The sequence below is a fragment of the Pseudorca crassidens genome, chromosome 14 (assembly GCF_039906515.1).
Source record: "Pseudorca crassidens isolate mPseCra1 chromosome 14, mPseCra1.hap1, whole genome shotgun sequence".
In the NCBI taxonomy this organism is placed as follows: domain Eukaryota; kingdom Metazoa; phylum Chordata; class Mammalia; order Artiodactyla; family Delphinidae; genus Pseudorca; species Pseudorca crassidens.
This window is the reverse complement of record NC_090309.1, coordinates 19516332-19537004: the sequence shown is the minus strand read 5'-3', so window position 1 is coordinate 19537004 and position 20673 is coordinate 19516332. Positions and strand designations below refer to the sequence as shown.

The 20673-nt window shown below is 38.0% G+C and overlaps 1 protein-coding gene across 2 annotated transcripts in view; it reads left to right on the top strand.

Moving 5' to 3' along the window:
* CTNNA2 (catenin alpha 2) overlaps positions 1 to 20050 on the top strand; it is a 1189124-nt gene extending 1169074 nt beyond the window's left edge. For both annotated transcript variants that reach the window (XM_067704543.1, XM_067704544.1), the window contains one exon: positions 18864 to 20050. In XM_067704543.1, coding sequence (XP_067560644.1) covers positions 18864 to 19151 — 288 coding nt within the window. In that variant the 3' untranslated portion in view covers positions 19152 to 20050. The remainder of the gene's footprint in view (positions 1 to 18863) is intronic.
* Positions 20051 to 20673: the final 623 nt, after the last annotated feature.

The following is a 20673-nucleotide window of genomic DNA, read 5'->3' as shown; positions in this document are numbered from 1 at the left end:
CCAATTATGTCTACGTATATCATATGACAAATCTGAAAAAAATGGGAAGAATTGGGCATGGAGTGGCAGTTCTTACCCGTCTATACTCTCCATTCAGTGGCACACAAACTGAATTCTGACTTCTGGTAGTTGCTTGATCCAGCTGAGCCCCATTTTTCTCAACTGTAAAGTGAAAATTACATTAGTATCTACTTTGTTGCATTGTTTTTAGTGTTAATGTGTGCCACAGACCTAGTACAAGGCCCAGAATGTAGAAGTACCGAATAAATCGGTAGCTAACTTTATTTTTCATTACCTTGTCTCTTCCCAAAGATGATGGTCTTTTTGATGATGTAGGTGCCCTCTTGCCCTCTTTCATCACGTCTACCAATCAAGCCACTGGATATACCGTAGTGAAGAATCAGCCAAAGTCTCTGCCCTCATAGAAATTGCAATTTTTTGTCATTGAGAGTCCTGAAGGAATCACTACGGAGAGGTGATAGCTGAAAATACAGAAGGGAATGACTTCAACAGAGAAGTGAAGTAATGATTCTTATATTTCAATCTGTAGAAGAATCACATGGGTAGCAAATAAAAATGGAGATTCCTAGGCTTTCCCTTCACAGTTCTGAAGCTCACGCCTGAGATCAGGAATCTGTATTCTATTTCTAAACGTTCTGGATGCAGATACACATGGATCACACTTTGAAAAATTCTGGTCTAGGAAGGAGGGAGGAGTGAGGCTATGGTGAGAGCTTCCCAGGGCTTTAAGTCAGTTTCGACCCTTTCTTAGACCTCATGGCTTGTCTCATTAGGCTATTTCATTCTAGCTTAGTCTAAATAATTCTTAGTTGTGAGAAGTTGTTGTGGTTGTTCACTGTATAGTATGTTTGGCAAGATCACTGGCATTTCCCCACTAGATGCCTGTAGTGGGGAAATTGCCCCAGATAAGCACCATAGATCTGGTTGAAATCTCGATTTTTCACCTAGAATATACATACTATTTGAAATGGAGCCTTTTATTTCTTCCCTCTGGAAGGGTGGAAGATGGAAGATACAATGGTTCCAGATTCATCTGCCAAATGCCCATTCGTAGCCTGGCATCGGGGTGTGGGTGTGCATTTTTCTAGAAGCGAGACTCCTGAGAATCCATCACGGTCATCCTCTGGCCATAAACTTCATACATCTTTTTAAGATCTCCATCCATCTTCCTTGTTGGTTACCCCCAAATATTCCTGTCTTAGAGATACAGGCATTTCTACTCTCAAAGGCAATTCAGGGCTCTGATAAGAATGTGTTTAAAAGAAAGTTAAGTGAATTTACTTCAGTTTCTTGCTTTTTACAAACAAGGGTATTGAGTTTAAAACAATTCAATTTTTTTTTTTTTTTTTTTTTTTTTTTTTAGCGGTACGCGGGCTTTTCTCACTGTTATGGCCTCTCCCGTTGCGGAGCACAGGCTCCAGATGCGCAGGCTCAGTGGCCATGGCTCACGGACCCAGCCGCTCCGTGGCACGTGGGATCGTCCCGGACCGGGACACAAACCCGTGTCCCCTGCATTGGCAGGCGGACTCTCAACTACTGCGCCACCAGGGAAGCCCAAATCAATTGTTTTTATAACACCTTTTTTTGTTAAACAAAACATTTTCACATATTACTTTATTCTCTCTGTATACTTTTTAATCCTTGTATGATGAAATAGATAATAAGTACCTTTTTAAAAATAAGGAAGAAAAACAAAGTGATAATTTATATTTTTTCCTTTAAAAATAATATTAAGAAATGCATCAGGCCAATGGTCTTGAGATTCAAATTAATTATGTGAGTGTTTTTGAGATAATATTTATGATACGTAACTGCAATGCTGAAATTAATGCTAGCTGAGCCCTTGAAACCAAGCAAATTATAGGTAAACATTGAATATATTTCATAGTTTAGCATTAATTCATTTTAAAGAGAAGGTTGGAGAGCTGTAACAGGTGGTGACTCTAGATGAAACAGAGATCACTCTTTCTTTCAAAGCTGTAGTTGTAGTGTATTTGAAATATTTACCATGGCAGTTTTTAGTGTATCAGGTAAAGAAATAATGAGGTATCCTTTAAATCTTATAATAAATATGGAGGTGATTTAACTTTGTCAAAGGCTAGATTCACAGGGACTACAAGTTAGGGATTGTGCCTTGAGGAAACTTTCATCTTAGTATTAAGTATGATTTTCAGTAGGGGCAAGATACTGTATCAGACTCTCTCCAACACTTTAATGTTTATCTTTGTTCACTGGTTAAAAGTTGTCATTTCATTGGAAGTTTACAAAGTGCTTTTTTTTTTTTTCAAAGAAGTTTTCCAATTTCATAGATTTGAGGCTTGCTTTCAAAGGAACCACTAATATCCTTTCTATGATTTTTGGCAATACTGTTATGCATGTCCAGTCTTTTGAGGATACTTTGTCCTTTAATCTGTGATTTTGAAAGTTTCTTGTATAGCTCAACCTCTTTTGCAAGAGAACAGACAATATGTTGTCCATCCGTAGAGGTTCTTTGTTGGACCAAAGAAATAATATTTCCAGTTTTAGATTGAAGGGAGCCCTCCGGTGTTTTTGCTGTGTTTTTCCTAAAGTACTCACTCCAGGAGAAACAGATTATAAGGTTCCAAACCAGGCCAAGCCCTGGCAGGCACTTGTAAGGGGACATATTCTAGTTTCTCAGGGGAACCACCTTAAATGCTCTTTATTTCTTATTTTATTCAAAAACAATTGGAGCTGCAGTGTATTATTAAATACACTACACCTGGGAACAGAAGTCATACACTTAAAATTCCTGGTAATTGTCTTATTAGCTAGCAAGTTACTTTTCTTTAAGCCTCCATTCTCTCATGTATCAAACAGTAAGGATAAAGGGATGTATCATTTTTTGGGGGGGATAGAGTGAAGATTAAGTGATGTAAAATATTGGCTGGGATGCTCAATATATATTGAATCTGGAAAATATCCAAAGTACATTAACCCAATACAGAGAAGTATTAGTCAAATTTCATCAGTAGGCTGCTCTTACAGATCAGTTAGAGGCAGCCTGAGCTAAGAATCCATCACCCAACTGACTAAACACTGGGGACGTATATACCCAATCCTACTGTGGCTTATGTGGTGCTAGCAAGAACATGACAATAAAGGGACAGGAAGTACTTGTTCATAAATAGCAAGAAGTCTAGTTCTGAGACAAGACTTTCACATGCACACAAAGTCTTTGAAGACAAAGCAGCAAATAAGTAACTAATTATTTCATGCCAGCAAGAAATGTAACAGGAGTTGAGCTGCAATCACCAAGGATAGCTCCATGGATGCTCATATTACGAGAATGGTTTATCTTTATTTTTTGGCTGACCTTTATTTCTTTTAGGAATGCACTCCACAGTCAGTTTTTGGGTCCCTGATAGCAGGTTCCTCTGTTACATTTATTTTGAGAATGACATTTCCTGAGCATTCTCCAAAAAAGGGAAAAATTAGATGGTAACTAGACCACCTCACCCATATTTCAGCCCTAGTCATCCCCACTGTCAGGTGGAAAAGAAAGCTTACCTCATTTTGGAAGTACCTTGTTCTTGTCTTGTTAAGGCTTATGGTACTCTCACCCTGGGCGTCTATTGGAATACCCTTCCCTGTGCAGACTTTCTTGGGCCTGACTTACCCAGGTGGTCCAATAAATTATGATGAAGATTCTAAAAGGACTCACCCAAGGTACCCAGAACTTATGTAATAATCTTTTATAGTGACATACTTATTTAAAATTTTAAAAGTTTACTTTTAAAACTGGTGAAAATATATTGGTATTAATAACCCCATTTTACAGCTGAAGAAGCAGAAGCTCAGAGAGGTTACAAGAGTACCCCAAACTTTCCTAGTCAGCAGCTAGCACAGTCAAGATTAGAGCCAATTTCTCTTTGTGCTGTTGTGCTTTGTGCATTTGAAGGATGTTGCTTGTCCCTGTCCCCCTTAGACTAGTAGTTGAACAAGAAATACAGGATATAGTATCAGTCAGATAGTATACATGATGGTAACAACTAAGATATGTTGTGTTCTTAAAAACTATGTCAGCCTTACATCATATCATGGTGCCCATTGTGTGGTTGAGTAAAAGGCTTTGTTGTAGAAATTTAGAATAAAAAAGTTTTTTTCATAAACTTTGTGTAAATTGCAAGTGGTATATGTGGTGGCTAGTGGGAAGGAGAATTAGATGTTGTATTTGATCAAGTTTTCTTTGAAAATGTAAGTGACTTTTTAGTGGCTGGCAAGAAAACGAGTAAGTAGAAGATGAAGTCCTTACTATGTGCCTAATTCATATCTCATGTGAATCGTGATTGCAGGACTGGAAGTTGGTGTGACCTTTTATTCCTTTATGACTTAAGGAAATCCACTTCATTACTGCTTGGTCACATGATTCACATTTATGAATAGTTAAAAGTCACCATAATTCATACTGAGCTCCAGATAAATGGAACCAATAGCCAGGAATAGAGAGTTCAGGGCAGGAAAACACTAAGGTGGATTTGCCTGGTCAAAGAAGATTGCATGTAGTGTGTCACGTGGGTAAACTGAAGCTGAGTTCTACCAGATATGAGTTTGTGAACCCAAGTTCACGAAGAACTTAATTTTTCTCTATTTCCTTTTATGTAAAGAATGAATGATGGTATCTATCTTATACATCTTAGAGATCATTTATTAAGTCCCCAGAACTATACCTAGCAAACATAGCTCAGTGCTTCACAGACGCTGGTACTGTTAATGAGAGAGATGATCCTTAAAGAAAGCCCAGTATTTTATACACAGAAAGTAATAAACACAAATAATTGAATTATGGATGTTTTCTGAGCAAAGGATGATCCTGAAGCTATACCACTGAGGGGAAGAGGTCATAAGACTTGTATTGTAACTAGATAACATTTACTTTGTATATTATGTCCCTAAATCCCACTGTCCTGCTAATATTTTGCCTTTGGGTACTCTTCCATGGAAGAATAAACAGATTGATGACATGGGGAGTTGGGTACTGGACTAGGCATTGTGCCCTACCTTTCCGTCTTTGGACAAGCTTTGTCATCTCTTACTTCCTCATCTGTAAAGTTGCAATTATTCAACAACATTCAGCAAATATTTATGGAAGACCCATGTGCTGGACATTGTTTTAGGTGTTTGGGATATAGCTTGGGGTGAGGGACAATAAACCCATGAAAAAAATATTTGTTAGATGATGACGAGTGTATGAAGAAATACTAAAATGGAAAGAGGAGGAGTTAATGGTGGGAATGGAGTTGCAATTTGGAAAGAGAAGTTTTCACTGAGATACTGATATCTGATTAAATATCTGATGGAGTTTAGCGACCAAGCTTTACAGATATCTGAGGGAAGAGCATTCTAGGCAGAAGAAAAAAGTATAAAGGCACTGAAGGGCAAGCATGACTGGTCTGTCTGAGCAATAATCAAGAGAGCAATGTTTTATTTATTTATTTATTTATGGCTGCGTTGGGTCTTCGTTGCTGTGTGCGGGCTTTCTCTAGTTGCGGCAAGAGGGGCTACTCTTCGTTGCAGTGTGCGGGCTTCTCATTGTGGTGGCTTCCCTTGTTGTGAAGCATGGGCTCTAGGCACGTCGACTTCAGTAGTTGTGGCACATGAGCTCAGTAGTTGTGGCTCATGGGCTCTAGAGCACAGGCTCAATAGTTGTGGCACATGAGCTTAGTTGCTCCACGTCATGTGGGATCTTCCTGGACCAAGGCTCAAACCCATGTCCCCTGCATTGGCAGGTGGATTCTTAACCACTGCACCAGCAGGGAAGTCCCCAAGAGACCAATATTTAGTAGTGGAGTGAACAACAGAGAAATCAGAACTATTGGTAACCAGATTTTATGACCTTGAAGGCCACTGTGATAGTCTTGGATTTTACTCAGATTGAGATGGGGCACCATTGGACGATGTTGAGAAGAAAAGCAATATTATTTGAGTTTATGTAACAGGACTATTCTGGTTCCTGTTAAAGGGAGGAAGATATTGAAACAATCTAACAAGAGATTCTGTTGGGGCTTGGCCATGGTGGTAATAGTGGAGAAGGTGAGAAAAGGTCAAATATTGGATATATTTCAAAGATGCTGCTGACAGACTATGATGGAAGATTGGATGCTGGGTCAGAGAGAACAAGGTGTAATATAAAATTCTGGGTTTTTAACCTAAACAGTTGGAAGAATTGTGTTGTCAATAACTGAGATTAAGAAGACAGTGGGAAGAGCAGGTAGCTCATACCTGTCTCTGGAATGTTGGGAAGAGTCATTAAGAGAAGTCTGAAGAAGCTTAGGTTATCCTCTAAATGTTGAGAGGTCTTTGTGAAAGTAAGAACTTTTGCAAGAACCTGAAGTAAGATCCAGATGGAAGTTAAGTACTTACAACTCACTGTGTTCTAAGTAAGATAGGAAAACTTCACCTGAACCTGTGACAATGTACACAGTGAACACTTGGAAATTAATTAAATATGTGATGAAACTGGTAGTGAGTTTACATCTCACAATGAGAAAAGTAGTGGCCAGGAAAAAAGAAAAGTATTTGGAGAGTATTGTTCTATGTCTACTCAAAGAATGTTTCAAAGTAGGCAGAAAAATGTATTCAATTGTGAAAAGCCATGGGTTAACTGCTCAAATTTAAAACTAATTTAATTAAAATTACTGACTTTAAAAGATGCATTATACTGAAGACCTCTTATGAGCCCTTGAATAATGATATCCATTTCTTTTTGTTGTTATTCTCATTTCTGTAATAAAAGAAGAGTTGAGGGCTTCCCTGGTGGCACAGCAGTTGAGAGTCCACCTGCCGATGCAGGGGACATGGGTACGTGCCCCGGTCTGAGAAGATCCCACATACGGTGGAGCGGCTAGGCCCATGAGCCATGGCTGCTGAGCCTGCACGTACGGAGCCTGTGCTCCGCAACAGAGGCCACAGCAGTGAGAGGCCCACGTACCGCAAAAAAAAAAAAAAGAAGAAGAGTTGAAATTTTAGGTTGATGTAGTGAATTATTTTGTATAGTTACATATATGTCTAAGATTTCACATCAGTTTTCTGCATTATATTTAAGAGATTATTCTTTATGAATTATACAAGAAGAACAATATGCTAATGAGGGAGAAACAATATTAATATACCCCTGTTAATCAAAGCATAGCCTTTGGGGGGAGGGTTCGAAGGCCCATGGTGGATATGGTAAATGGGTTTAACCTTGATTGCTCACTCTCATCAATTGCTAGTGATTGACTGCAGTGTGTTTTGAGAAGAATTCTGAGATCTTGTCTAGGATCAATAGAACAAAGGACTGTTATTGGCTGGATGTGCCTGATAAAGGTACCAATGAAGAAATGGTAGCAAGTATGTCACACATGAACCATCCTTGCCTTCACTAAAAGAGGCATTTCTGGAAGAGGCTTGGAGCATTGACAAGTATGGCTTGTTTAAAGGTTACCCATTCTGTTTTTGTTTTATTTTGTTTTGTTTGTTTGTTTCTTTTGCACCTAACTTACTTCTTGGTACCTCCTGGTCTTTCCAGACTGTAGCCTAGGCAATGTCCTCTCTTTATAGTTTGACTTTTAATTATCCTGGATTTTTTGGTTAGTCTATTTTCAACACCTGGCCTTTGCTAATTTATTTGGTTAATAAATATGAACAAAATATAACCAAATACAGCAAGATTGGTATGCTTATGTTTTGGGAAGCTGGGTGGATGAAACTTTCAAGCACCCCTGAAGAATATGTAGATTCAACACTGTGAGTCTATTGGTGGGTTAAGATAACGAGATAAGCTGATCTCAGTTGAAGACAGCAGGTGTTAGGTCCAATGGGCTAAAAATTTTAAATAGCCCGTTTTATAGAAAAATGGATTTAAGACTTTAGGAAACAAATCTAGGAAACCCAACTGTATTTTGATGGAGTTGAAGCACAGGGCTTGGGAGGTTGATCTTCAGTGTTTGATGTGCAGAAGAGGGAACTGTGTTTGAGGTAGCTTAGGACACTCTCAGCTGGGTTCTGACGACAATATAAGAGTTGAATTAATTAGGCTGTTGAACTTCCCAGGTAACATTATTATGCTTTTCAATAAGAAATATCTAGAAATAATATCTTAACCAAAACAAAGAGTATGATTTTTTTTGAAGAGCCTGAATTTTTGAAATGTTAGGCCCTATATGTGGTTGGATAAAATATTTTATACTCTTTCTTTTGATGCCTCTCAAATAAGATCTTTAAACATTACTTTCCAGGACCAGATTGGCTTCCCTCCACCTCCTACTAGAGCCATCTTGACTTTTCAACTATCCAGTCTTTCTCCAACCCCTATAAGCCCTAAATGTTCTTAGATATTTTGGGTGCCATGCATAAATCCCCCATGTTTTCTTATACTGAATCTTGAGCCTTCCTTTCCTCCATCTAAAAGATTCAGTAGTGCTACAAAAGATACAACTTACGGTGCTTTTCTATTCTCCTTGTGAACTTCTCCATGCCTTTATCAGTACAACATTAAAACTGTAATAATCAGGCATTGAGAACAAGCCAAGGTGACAGTAGCTTCAGTAAGAAGAAGATTAGAGAGAGTCCAAAATGCTGGATTGGGTGGATGGAGGGTGTGGAGAAACCTTGAGAGGAGAAAGTAGAGGAGGAGGAGGTGGAAATGGAAAATATGATTTTAAAAAGACCCTTTTTAAAAAGACTCAAATGGTGATTTAAGGAAAGGTGGATCACAGTAATAATAAAAGCTTATGATTTGCTAAGGGCCTCCATGTGCCAGGCATTCAGCTTCAAGGCTATTATCTCATTTAATACTTAATAATCCTAGAAAGTGCTTTTTTTCACTTTTACTTTAGAGAAAGATAAGAAAGAGTTTCAGGTAGAGCTAGGTTAAGTAGCTCTCCCAAGATCACATAGCCAGTGATTAGACCCATCAGGTTTGAGCTCAGGTTTTGAGTCCAAAGTCCAAAATCCAAGCTTTTCTTCACTGTAAGAGAGGAAAAGATAAAACAGGATGGAGTAACAGGGAGAGTTGGAAGTGGAGCATGAAATGTAAGAATGCATTGCCAGAGGGGAGAGAATGTACAGGACTTGGAAGAATGGGGTGGAAAGAGGGTACTAGAATCCTGAGGAGGGGTAGCAAACACTCCTTGGGGAAGGGGTCTCTTCTGCTGCTCTTTACTCTCTTCATCCAGGACTCAGGTAGCAACAGAGGCTTTGACCAGCTCTTTCCACACACCTGATGAGGAGAGAGTTATGGGCTGGATGGGAGTTTAGTTTCCCCAACATATGAATAATGCCACATGATACAACTGTTAGTGATTGAATGTGGAGAGGAGTGAACAGATGGCGAAGAATAATCCAGGCTTCCAGATTATGCTCCCTTCCCAGGCACAACCCTCCATCAACCAGCACCCAAACCTGTGGTCCTTGACTCTTTGGATCTATTCTTCACTTAGTAGTTGCACATTGTATTCTGGAGCCTAGGAGCTGTTTTGTAAGGTGTTAAATGGCCTTTATCACTTATCAACAAATATACCATGACCATGCAAAGTTCAGCATTTCTGAGAGTACTGGGCCCATTGGTGGCTCTTTGATTCATTTTGTGAAGACATATTTCTCTTGGATTCTTGGGCAGTGGCTTGTCTTAAATTTGCCTCCCAGTAATGGTAATGCAGAATAGTGCAGGAGAATGAAGGAAATAAAGGGATCAAATGTGGTGACCTTCTGCTAGCTGGCTGCCCCATACGGAAGGCAAAAAGGAGCTGTAGCCCTTTGAAAGTCTGAGCCTTGGTTGGTGAAGACACGATGATTCTCATGATCAGAGATGACAAAATCAACAATCAATGCATGGAATATGTATGTGACATAAAGATATTCCTACCCAGGAATATCTCCCAGTTTGTTATATATATATATATATATATATATATATATATATATATCTCCATCCACTGGCGCATGGTCTCTTGTTGGATTTATTTCCTATGCTCCTGTTGTTATGTGAAAACAACCCAGAGAAAACCTCTGGGCCAGGAGATCCTGATGTGTAGGAAAAGGAACAGTATGGGAAGGCAGAAATATAGAAAAGGGAGGTGGGGACTTCCTGGAGGAATAGAGATGCCTGTTCATAACTTTCCAAGGGGTAACACATCCCAATACTCCCATTTCTCCTTGGAATTCCAAGGTTAGCAAAAATGCCTTGTTTGGGGTTGAGCAAAAACTGTTCTGCTTTAAATGGTGAGAAAAAAAATGGCTCTAAGCCATATTTAAGAAATTGTTGACTGTAATTAAGCCTTCATGGGATTCCCCAAGGTTTACTTACCTATAATTGAAAAAATGCAAATGAAGACAGTTAATCAGTGGACTGGCTGACTAAGAAGTACTACCTACCTCAATGAATTAGAAAGGAAAACACAAATATGTCCAGTTGAGAAAGTTACCTGAGAACCAATTGGTAAATTTCTCAGCAACACTGGAGCTTTTTTTTTTTAAGCCTGGCTGAGATTGCAGTGCTTGTCTGCTAAGGCCTTTGCCAACTTCATCTTGAGCCATTACAGACATATTTCCCAACAACTGGCCTTCAGCCTTGGGAGAGCACCAGCTGCCTCCCTGGCAGCACTCAAGGAATCCCTGCAGAAAAAATAACAGACCTTTTCTCCTCCTTTCTGCTGTGATTGAGCCACTACTTAAAGTTGAAAAACATTTACTTTTCAAGATCCTGTAATCAAATGGGAACACCCTTGGGATTAAGCCAACTCTTCAGGAGTTAGCCTACAGTATTCTTGCTTTCAGTTATCAAGGATTAGTACATGTTCTAATATTAATAGATTTAATGCAGTTTATTTTTTGTTTTAACGATCATCACAGCCATACCTGTGATGGTCATTTTCACTTCAGACATCATACTTGTTAGTATATTCAACTAATTTTTACCCTCTGATTTAAAATCATCCCCAAAATGCTTTGTACTTCTGTTCATACTTATGTCTTCAGCTTAATTATTTCATTAATTAGCAACTCATACTGTGGTGTCAGTACAAATTCACAATTTGTCCCAAAGTTAGCTATGGGAAAAAAGATTAAATGCTGCATCATTTAAATAAAAAAATACTTGTTCAAGGTTGATTGGTAGTAACAGAAACAGAAAGTATTAAACAATTTAAATATAGAAGTATCTCTTATAAACTATATCAAGTTGTTTTTGACAACTTTTTCAAAATATGACCTCTTGGAGGAGGGAGGTAAAGAAGTTTCCTTTCTCATGCCACTGAGCATATTCTCAAGGAGCAAGGTGCTGTGATTGATTAGTAATGCCTGCCATGGACACCATAGGGGTGAGTGCAAATTGCTGCCCTATGTTCACCACTGTCACTGTCTTAACAAGAAGGAATTCAGCTTTGCTAATTTATTTCATTGTTGATGTTTGATGAGGAAGAGTGTGTAGACTAGGACACTGAAATGAGGGTTTACCACACAGGAATAATCTTTTTTGTATTCATGTAAACATCCGTGAAGTGGGGAAAGATGTGATTAGGCCGAACCTTTTCACCATATCTTTGTTTGCTTCAGTTATTTATTACCCTGGACTTGCTAGCATTTTATAAAAGTGTTATTGATATAGACTCTGGAAAATGTAGGGAGATATTTCAAGGTATTTCAAATGTATCACAGTTTCTAAGGGGATCAAATATCTCTTCAAATCCTCATGGATTTTTCAAACATGAAATGTTCTTCTTGGCAGATAATAGGCTGCAATGCTGTGGGTTTCTAACCTCCCATTCATTAACAGCAAAACTGACTTGTAGCAAAGTCTCTTTTTTTTTTTTTTTTTTTCCTGCAGGTAATTTGTGACTCCTTTTGGAGAGATAACTGTTTAAATATAAATAAATGGCCAGCTCCAATAGAGAGATTCCAGTTTTCTCAGGGTATTTACTTTCAATTTATTATCAATTCTTCCAGCACAACTTCTTCCCCTCAAAACACTACCCCAGCCCTGAATATGTATAGTGTAGGTCCATTAAAATATTTCTTGTTCTTATATGTTAAACACTAAGTTAGTCCCATTAAAAGATCTTGCACATGGTTAAAATGGACTCTACCCAGTTTAGCATTCTCAAAGTCATTAGCACTATCAGTTATTATTTGAGAAAATTAGAATAAAAGAGCCTAGGCCCAAATGGGACTAGCTTACCATTCCCAGGCACTTCTAAGCTTTTCAAGGTAATCGCTCCTTGGCTTTTATATTTCAAAATCACCTTCAAAATGATTTGGTTTATTTTATTCAATTTAGCTTAGCCAGTAGTCCAATGACATTTGCATTATTTTTAATGCAAGGACGGATTGCTTTGTACTTGGGATTTGCATGAACTACCATTTATGGTTCATTATTTTGTGGTAATAGATAATCAGCTTTTTGGAAATAGATTCATTTCCAGGTTATATTTCTATCTCTACATGCATATTTTAAATGGATTAATGTGGAGCACAGTGAAATCCTAATTCTCTTCTCTAATTATATTCCTGACCCTTACAAATTAACATCCTAAGATGTTCACTATGTCATATGTGGTTAATCCAATGCATTTCTCTCCACCTCTTTCAGATTACTTTGCACTTTTGACAATGGTATTTTTTTTTTTATTTGGGGTGAGGGTGTTTTTTTAAAGCCAGTTGTTAAATCTAAACTGCATTAGCTTTATTGCTGGTTGGTCCCAGGAGGATCACCATTATTATCAAGGGTGAAGGATTGCTAATTACCTAAAAGAATCGAAAGTAGCCTTGGCTGTCAAGGGAATAGTTAAGATATTTCTTGATGATGTTATGTCTTAGATTATTAAAAGAATATTGATTTTGATCTTGAAAGTATGATGCAGAGAAAAATTTTAGTAGATTTATTGGACTTTTTGACCTGTGGGAAGAATATGGGTTTAATATCTCATTCCACATTCTATTAGCTCTCTCTGTAGAAACACTAAATAAGAAATGTGAAGGGAAGAAAAAATCAGACAGAAATTGACATAAATTATATACTTACTGTACGCAGAACTGGAAAGACCAATATAAACAAAACATGGTTTCTTACATCTTGCTCCCTGAATTTCACTCACAGAATTTCAACTGTTCCTTTGATAACTCACTCTACCTACGTGTAGCGCACACACACCTCACTATGTCCAAAGTTAAACTCAACAGTTCAGCACTTCAGCTTCCCACTTATTTCTATCACCTGGATGAATACATCCATATATACCAAATTGTACTAGCTAGGAATTTCAGAATTGTCCTTCTTCAGCACTCTTAACCATCCAGGCATGAACAACGTTCTATTTAACCCATTAGAAAAGTAGTAGAAAAATAGAGGGATAGACTGTAGGGTAGAGAGTAAATGACAATTTGGTATTTCAAGAAATGCAGTTGCACTTTCATTTGAAAGAGTGTGGTTTGAGTCATGCAGTCACATTTCTGTCAAATTCTATTTCTATTGGAACTGAACACCTCTTGCAGTATAATCCCCATGTTAATGAAATAGCATGAAACATAATGACATGGTGTTTCAGAAATCTTCAGATGATCCTGTAAATTTTGAGTCATTGTAAGCACTTTTCACAATTCATAAGGAATTAAGCAGCACAAATATCAATTAATGGAAGAATCACATTTCAGGAAGTCTTCCCTCTAGTATTTCTCTCTACTCAAAACGCAAAATGAGGAAAGTGTAGGGAAAGAGAAATCTGTCTATTAGAAGTTAAGTGAGGTTAAGAAGAAGAGAGTGGTAATAGAGGCAGAAAAAGAGCCAGAAAAACCCTATAGAATTGGCTGTAAAACAGCTCTCCCGCCCTTATTTGCTTTTCATGGACTGTAATAGAACAAGATGTGAGGAAACATCTGTTGCCTTTTTAAAATAGTACTTTGATATTTTAAAAAGAATAGTGACAGAATTAGGAGAAGCCTAATTTCCGTGGTTAGGGACAACAGACACCTATGGAATAGAATAGAGAGAATTAATCTAGTACAGCTTGATAAATTTGGGGACTATGGATTCGTCTGCCATGCTCGACACTGAGAAGCATCATAGAGCAATGGTTAGAGCATGGGCTCTGGAGTTAGGCTTCCTGGGTTTAAATCTTGGCTTTCCCACTTAGCTGAGCATAATGGTATTCCCTGTCTGAGGGGTGGATGTGAGATTGAATGAGAGAAAGGAAACTTAAGAAGTTAGTCCAGAGACTGGCTCATGGTAACATTTGCTAAATGTAAGCTATTATTATTATTATTTTTAATTAAGTAGCCACTTCTCTTAGACTTGATATAAGAATTTAATGGGCTGCCTCATAGGAATAGAAAGGCCCTTGAGCAGGAAAAGATACAAGTCTCTTTCTGTGGATGTCTACTCAGTGTATATACAAGCCAGCTTGAGGAATGGCTGGCGACAGTCCACCTTTGAGACTTATTTAAGCTAGCAAGACCAGCCCAGATAAAGGCTTAGGACACTAACCAGAGTAGCTGAGCCCCACCTGAGGGTACAACAATATACAGCAGTCATTTCTGCTGTATATTGAATGTACTTCATAGAAACAGAGCAAGTACAAGAAAAATCTGCAGGGATCGGATCCCAGGAACTGCTGCCGTCAAGGTGCATCCAAGCCAGGAGACCAGTCAAAAGGCCAGGAAGGATTGCTGGGCAGTAACACATCCCAAGCCAGGAGATTTAGTTAGAAAGAATTCAGGCTCTGAGGATGAGACTAAAAATCACAGACCAGGTGAGATGGACGCTCTCACTAGACTTAGTCATGATGTTTATAGGATGCCCAGGCAGAGTTAATAATTGAGATCAGTTCATTTCGAATGATAGTTAGTCACTGAAAAACAAGACCCCAGAGATTAAATGATGCTTCAGAGAAGTAATGCAATGTAGTGGTTCAGATGTGGGGCTTTGGAGAGAGAGAGTACAGGTCTTAATTCCTACTTTGCCAGTTACTACAGGGACAAGTTATCCTACCTCTCTAAGCTTTCCTTTTCTCATCTTTAAAATGGGGGTAACAGTTTCTACTACAAGGATTTTTGAAACTTGAGTCATGCAAATTAATTAAAAGGACTAAGGCAATGCCAAGCACCTAGTAAGTGCTCAAGTAATGTTGGGTATTAATATTATTAGAATTTCATTAACACGTCTTGTTTGAAAATGCCCTAGTTACAGTATACACCACAAAATAGAGCACAATTATGTGAAATAAGTTTTCTTAAACTTTCCATTTAAAAATCTTCTTTCCATGTAGCTTTACTCTTTTTAATGTATTTTCTTTAGGAAGTGAATTTTTAGCAAGATGTGCCACTTGGAAACCAGGTCTCAGTGCTATTTTGGACAAGTATAAAGGAGACCCATTTTTAAATAAAACAAATTATGATTGTGCTGAAAATGATCTAAATCATTACAGTGGGTATAGGGCAAATGGTAAAATTTATCCCTGGGGAATTCAAGTTTTAAGAAGAAGTCAAATTTTGTATTAATTTTAGATTGGCCTTATTGCCTTGGAGTATATTTGTTCAGGCTTACCCAGCCCTCACCTCCTCGCTTTGCCTTGCCATGAATTCAGTACCTGCCCCACCAGGTGGCTTGAACAAAATCATTGACTTTATAATTTAGAGTCTCACTGTCAACTAATGTGTTAGGTTTATTCATAGGATTCCTGTGTCAGGCTGGGAGAGCAAAGGGGTTCTGAAGAAGAAACAGGCTATCATATTTTTGCAGCAGAATTAGACACCATCTATCTGAAAATGGAATCTGTGGTAAAAATCTCCAAATTATTTGTAATTCTTCTTTTTGGATCCACTCAATTCTCCCAACTCAATTCTCCCAAGATTTGCTTTTCGGGGGACAATTTAAAATACAATAGACATATCTTGCCCTAATCTACTTCTGCTAATTCTGTTACCCCAAAGCAAATCAACAGAACTGTCCCTGATATAATATCATTCTACTCTCTCTTTACCCATAGCACACAACAAAAGTAACTAACTTTATGACCGAATTTTACTCTTTTCTGAAACCTTATAGACTTTTACAGGGAACTGTCGATTGGCCAAGGGGTATGGTATCTAGCTCCTAAAGAAACTATGACTGATCTAATCATCCCAGCATTTTGCTATCTTATCTATTTTCTTCATTATTTGTACTTCTGCCTGGGGGTATAATTGGAAAGATAAAAAGTGAGATTCAGTTGGATAATTAGCTGTGATGTTACCAAACTTGTTGATGGTGGAAGTCCTGAAATCATTGGTTGAAATAAGCCTGGAGAGAGTCCTTGGGTGTCATTAATCCAGTGGTTCTTAACCTTTGGCATGAATCAGAATCCCCTGGATTGCCAGTTTTTTTGATTCAGAAATGTGGGGATTGGCCTGAGAGAGTGCATTTCTAACAGGTTCCCAGGTGATGCTGGTTCAGAGACTGTACTTAGAGAATCACTGGACCAATTTGTGCCTGTTTTTCCTTCTATTAACATGAATAATCTAGAATTTGCTTTTCCTTAACTAACTTTAGAAACTTATGCTGTAAAAGTAAACATTATGGGTTAAACAGTTATTTTGGTATATGGACACCTTATACAGTGTAATAGAATTGGTAACACAACTAGTTACTCTAACCAATTGGTTGATTTAATTTGCAAAGCAATCAATTATATATTCATTGAGTCGTGGCTCTAATCCACAAATCTCAGCTTCTCTATATTATTGTGGCGTCAATGTAATACTGGCTTTTAATCATGTGTGTGTGTGTGGTGAAGCCTCAGTTTTATGGTATTGTAAGAAATTTATACGTAGAAAGCTTCTTCCATTGTTTTCTCAAATAATCTGATTTTATGAGCTTTTTTATGGTAGAAGGATTGAGTTTATTTCTCATAGAATTTTTAAACTCAGAATAATGTTTATTTAGCTTTAATAAAGGATGTGGAACAGATAACAGCCAGAACAACATAATAGAGTCGTTAGATATAACTTCTTTTTTTTAACATCTGTTATGGAGTAGAATTGCTTTACAATGGTGTGTTAGTTTCTGCTTTATAACAAGTGAATCAACGGTACATATACATATATTCCCATATCTCCTCTCTCTTGTGTCTCCCTCCCATCCTCCCTATCCCACCCCTCTAGGTGGTCACAAAGAACTGAGCTGATCTCCCTGTGTTATGTGGCTGCTTCCCACTAGCTATCTATTTTATATTTGGTAGTGTATATATGTCCATGCCACTCTCACTTTGTCTCAGCTTACCCTTCCCCTTCTCCGTATCCTCAAGTCCATTCTCTATGTCTGCGTCTTTATTCCTGTCCTGCCCCTAGCTTTAGATATAACTTCTGATGTCCCCAGTCACTGCTTGGGACTTGCTTTGGTCACAAGAAATGACAAGTTAAGTGAAATCAAGTCACATCACATAGTGGAGTCACTGTGTTTGGGGTCACTGGGCATAACACTGTTAATTACTTCATACCCAGAAGGTTGTATGCCTAGTTCCTATTCTCTAATATAGCTACACCGATTACAAGTTATACAATGAACAATCTCAGCAACTAGGAGCACATTACTTAGGAACATTCTTGGATCCCTCATTTAACTGCAATGGATACATTTCCTTAGTTACTATTACAGGTTTAATGAACAAACTACATTCAGGCATCCCTGAGGCTGGAGTAATATTTGCAGTCCAGCTGTTAATTCTTTCCTTTCACTAGGTGACATGTAGAATCCTGGCTGAAAGGGGGTCTGAGAAATGCAGTTTTGAACTTTTCCAGCTTTTGTGGTCCAGGAGTTTGAAACAGTTATTGAACGGTCCAGTATACAGTCTATAACACACTGCCTAACTGGTTAAAAGCAGAAAAGAGGTAACTTGAAAAATACCTGGTCTTAGAGTCTGGAGATGAACTTCTACACCTACTCTGCTCTAAGTTGTGCCTGGTCTTAGCAATTTTAAAGCCATTCTACCCAATAGGGTGGCAGTATGGCACAGTAGTACAGTCTTTAAGGACCCCATCACTTAAGCTGTATAAACCTGTGAAAATTGCTGGACCTCTGCATGCACCAGATCTCTCACCATATAATGGCAATGACAGTAATACCTCCGTCACAGGGTCGTTGTGAGAGTTAAGTGGGGAAACAAAGTTCTTAAAATAGCATTTGGCACATCGTAAGAAATCAATATTTCATTAGCGCATGGATAAGGGGGTCTCATTGAATGTTCTTTGACCTATGCAAGTCTGACACAACTGTTGATATTTTATATGAGGTATATTTAAGACCTGGGAATAGTCAGGTACCACAGCACAATAAACACCTAAGTAAAAAGTCAGCGCACCCATGGACGTATTCCTCTGCTTAGCTGCCTGCATCCCTACCAATCCTGAGCTCAAGATGGAGAAATAGTCTACAAATAGATACTTCCACTGAGAGAGCCATAAAACCCCTTATAACATTTTATTCGTTAGTGCCTGCCAAATGCTTTTCAAATAATTGTCATTATTACCAATCAGCCTAATGCAATAACATGACATGTTCCCCTTTGGAAAACTTTTGTTACGTTGGAATTCTTACATGCCAAAAGGAGGGTTTTGTCTTTCGAGGTACTGGGATTTTAGAAAACTGCATATCGTCGAGTATCCTCTATTTTTTCTTTTTATTTTGGGATTAGGGCTAGAAGACAGGTGACTGCTTTGTAACCTAGTCTCCTTATCATGTAACAATCTGCTCCTTTTTCGGCAATACTGTATACTTGCATAAACACAACATTGTTTTAACTGAGAAATTGCACCTCCATCTTCTGAATGTTGTGCCTTGGCTAACCCAGGTATATTTCATTCTTCTTCCACTCCAGCTGGACAGTGCCACATCGCTCATCCAGGCAGCTAAAAATCTGATGAATGCTGTTGTCCTCACGGTGAAAGCATCTTATGTGGCCTCAACAAAATATCAGAAGGTCTATGGGACAGCAGCTGTCAACTCACCTGTTGTGTCTTGGAAGATGAAGGCTCCAGAGAAGAAGCCCCTTGTGAAGAGAGAAAAGCCTGAAGAATTCCAGACACGAGTTAGACGAGGTTCTCAGAAGAAACACATTTCGCCTGTACAGGCTTTAAGTGAATTCAAAGCAATGGATTCCTTCTAGGACGATAGGCTTTAACAAGAAAGCTTTTTCTTTCTTTTCCTTTTCTATTCTTTTCTTTTTAATTCCATTTTTGTATGTATACCTGCTGACTCATATGCCTCTGGCATGGGGAACTAAGGGAGCAGTGTCTGTTTGCATGTAAGATGAGATGTGATCAATAGTGCTGATCCATCTGTAGCCCAGGGAGGGGATAGGGAGTTCCTGTCCCAAGGTGGCACAGAGCTGTCCTTTGCAACATTCTAGTAAAATTGGGCAAAGAGTTCACATTGCAATGTTTATGGGAGCGGGAGGGATGGGGAAAATAAACTTAACTCTACAAAAGCAAACTCTAATGCATGCAAGAATCATTAAGTTGGCAGGTATATTAATAAGCGAAAAATCTGGAAGTGTAATGGTAGAACATAAAGCTTGTATTGCTTCTGTTTCAGTGCAAAAGTGTACTAGCCAATACGCTTAAGTGTGTGGCCCACAAATTGAGCAATTTAACGTTGACATCATATCGATGATATTATGTGGAGTTTTTACTAAGGGGAAACTAACTCGTCCAGCCGAAAATGTTTCTTTTAATCTGTATTCTGTTCTTTCTCTCCTAGTCGTGCCATTACTAGTGCTCATGTTATCAATTTCCCCCTTTACTGAAAACATAAACATTTATTTAAAACAATTATAATCCTTCTGGGGGCACTGGAAGCACAATGTGGTGATCATCTTGCTTTTACTTTTTTAAAAATTTGAACTATGATTTTGCTAGAAATAGGAAGCCCAGTGATGGAATGTTAGAGGAATGGAAACTGACAGTGTGTGAAGATTTAGAGGCAAATACATAGGTGTAGCTTGGAGTGCTGGTATCTAATATACCATTGTATCCACTAACTCGAAATAAACACATTTAATCTTGACATCTGAAGAATGCTTTCCTTCTTTGAATTCATGCTTATAAAAGATTAGCTCATCTTCTTGAAAACTGATTAAAAATGCTTTGTGTTCATTTTTAGAAATTGGAGGTAAAAGTAGCTAGGTGATATGTAAAGAAAACTCTGGGATATCTTTAAGTCCAGGAATTGTTTTTTGTGTGTGTTTTCCCATGTGTTTTTATTCACTTTCAAACTGAATCTAAAATGAGAAAGTCATGTGTTAGAATTTTCTGGGCCACGTTTAGCCCTGGGCTAAACTTAAGAAACTTAACGTGTTCTCAGAGAGAAACTGAATAAATAAATAAATAAATAAATAAATAAATATATATATATATATATATATATAGAGAGAGAGAGAGAGAGATCCATTAATTTCAAAATATTTTATTCATTTCAATGTTTTATTCATTCATTCATTTTTTATATATACTGTAAAAAAGAGGGTCTCTGTCCCATTACTAAGAAAGAGTGGGCTGTAGTCTTTCAGCTATAGCTTGAAGAGTGAGGAAATAAAAAAACTAATATTCATTTGAGTTCTCAAAACTTCTCCCATTTGAATGATCTCTACAAGTTTGCAAGTTATAGTATGTCTCCAGAAGACTTCTAGT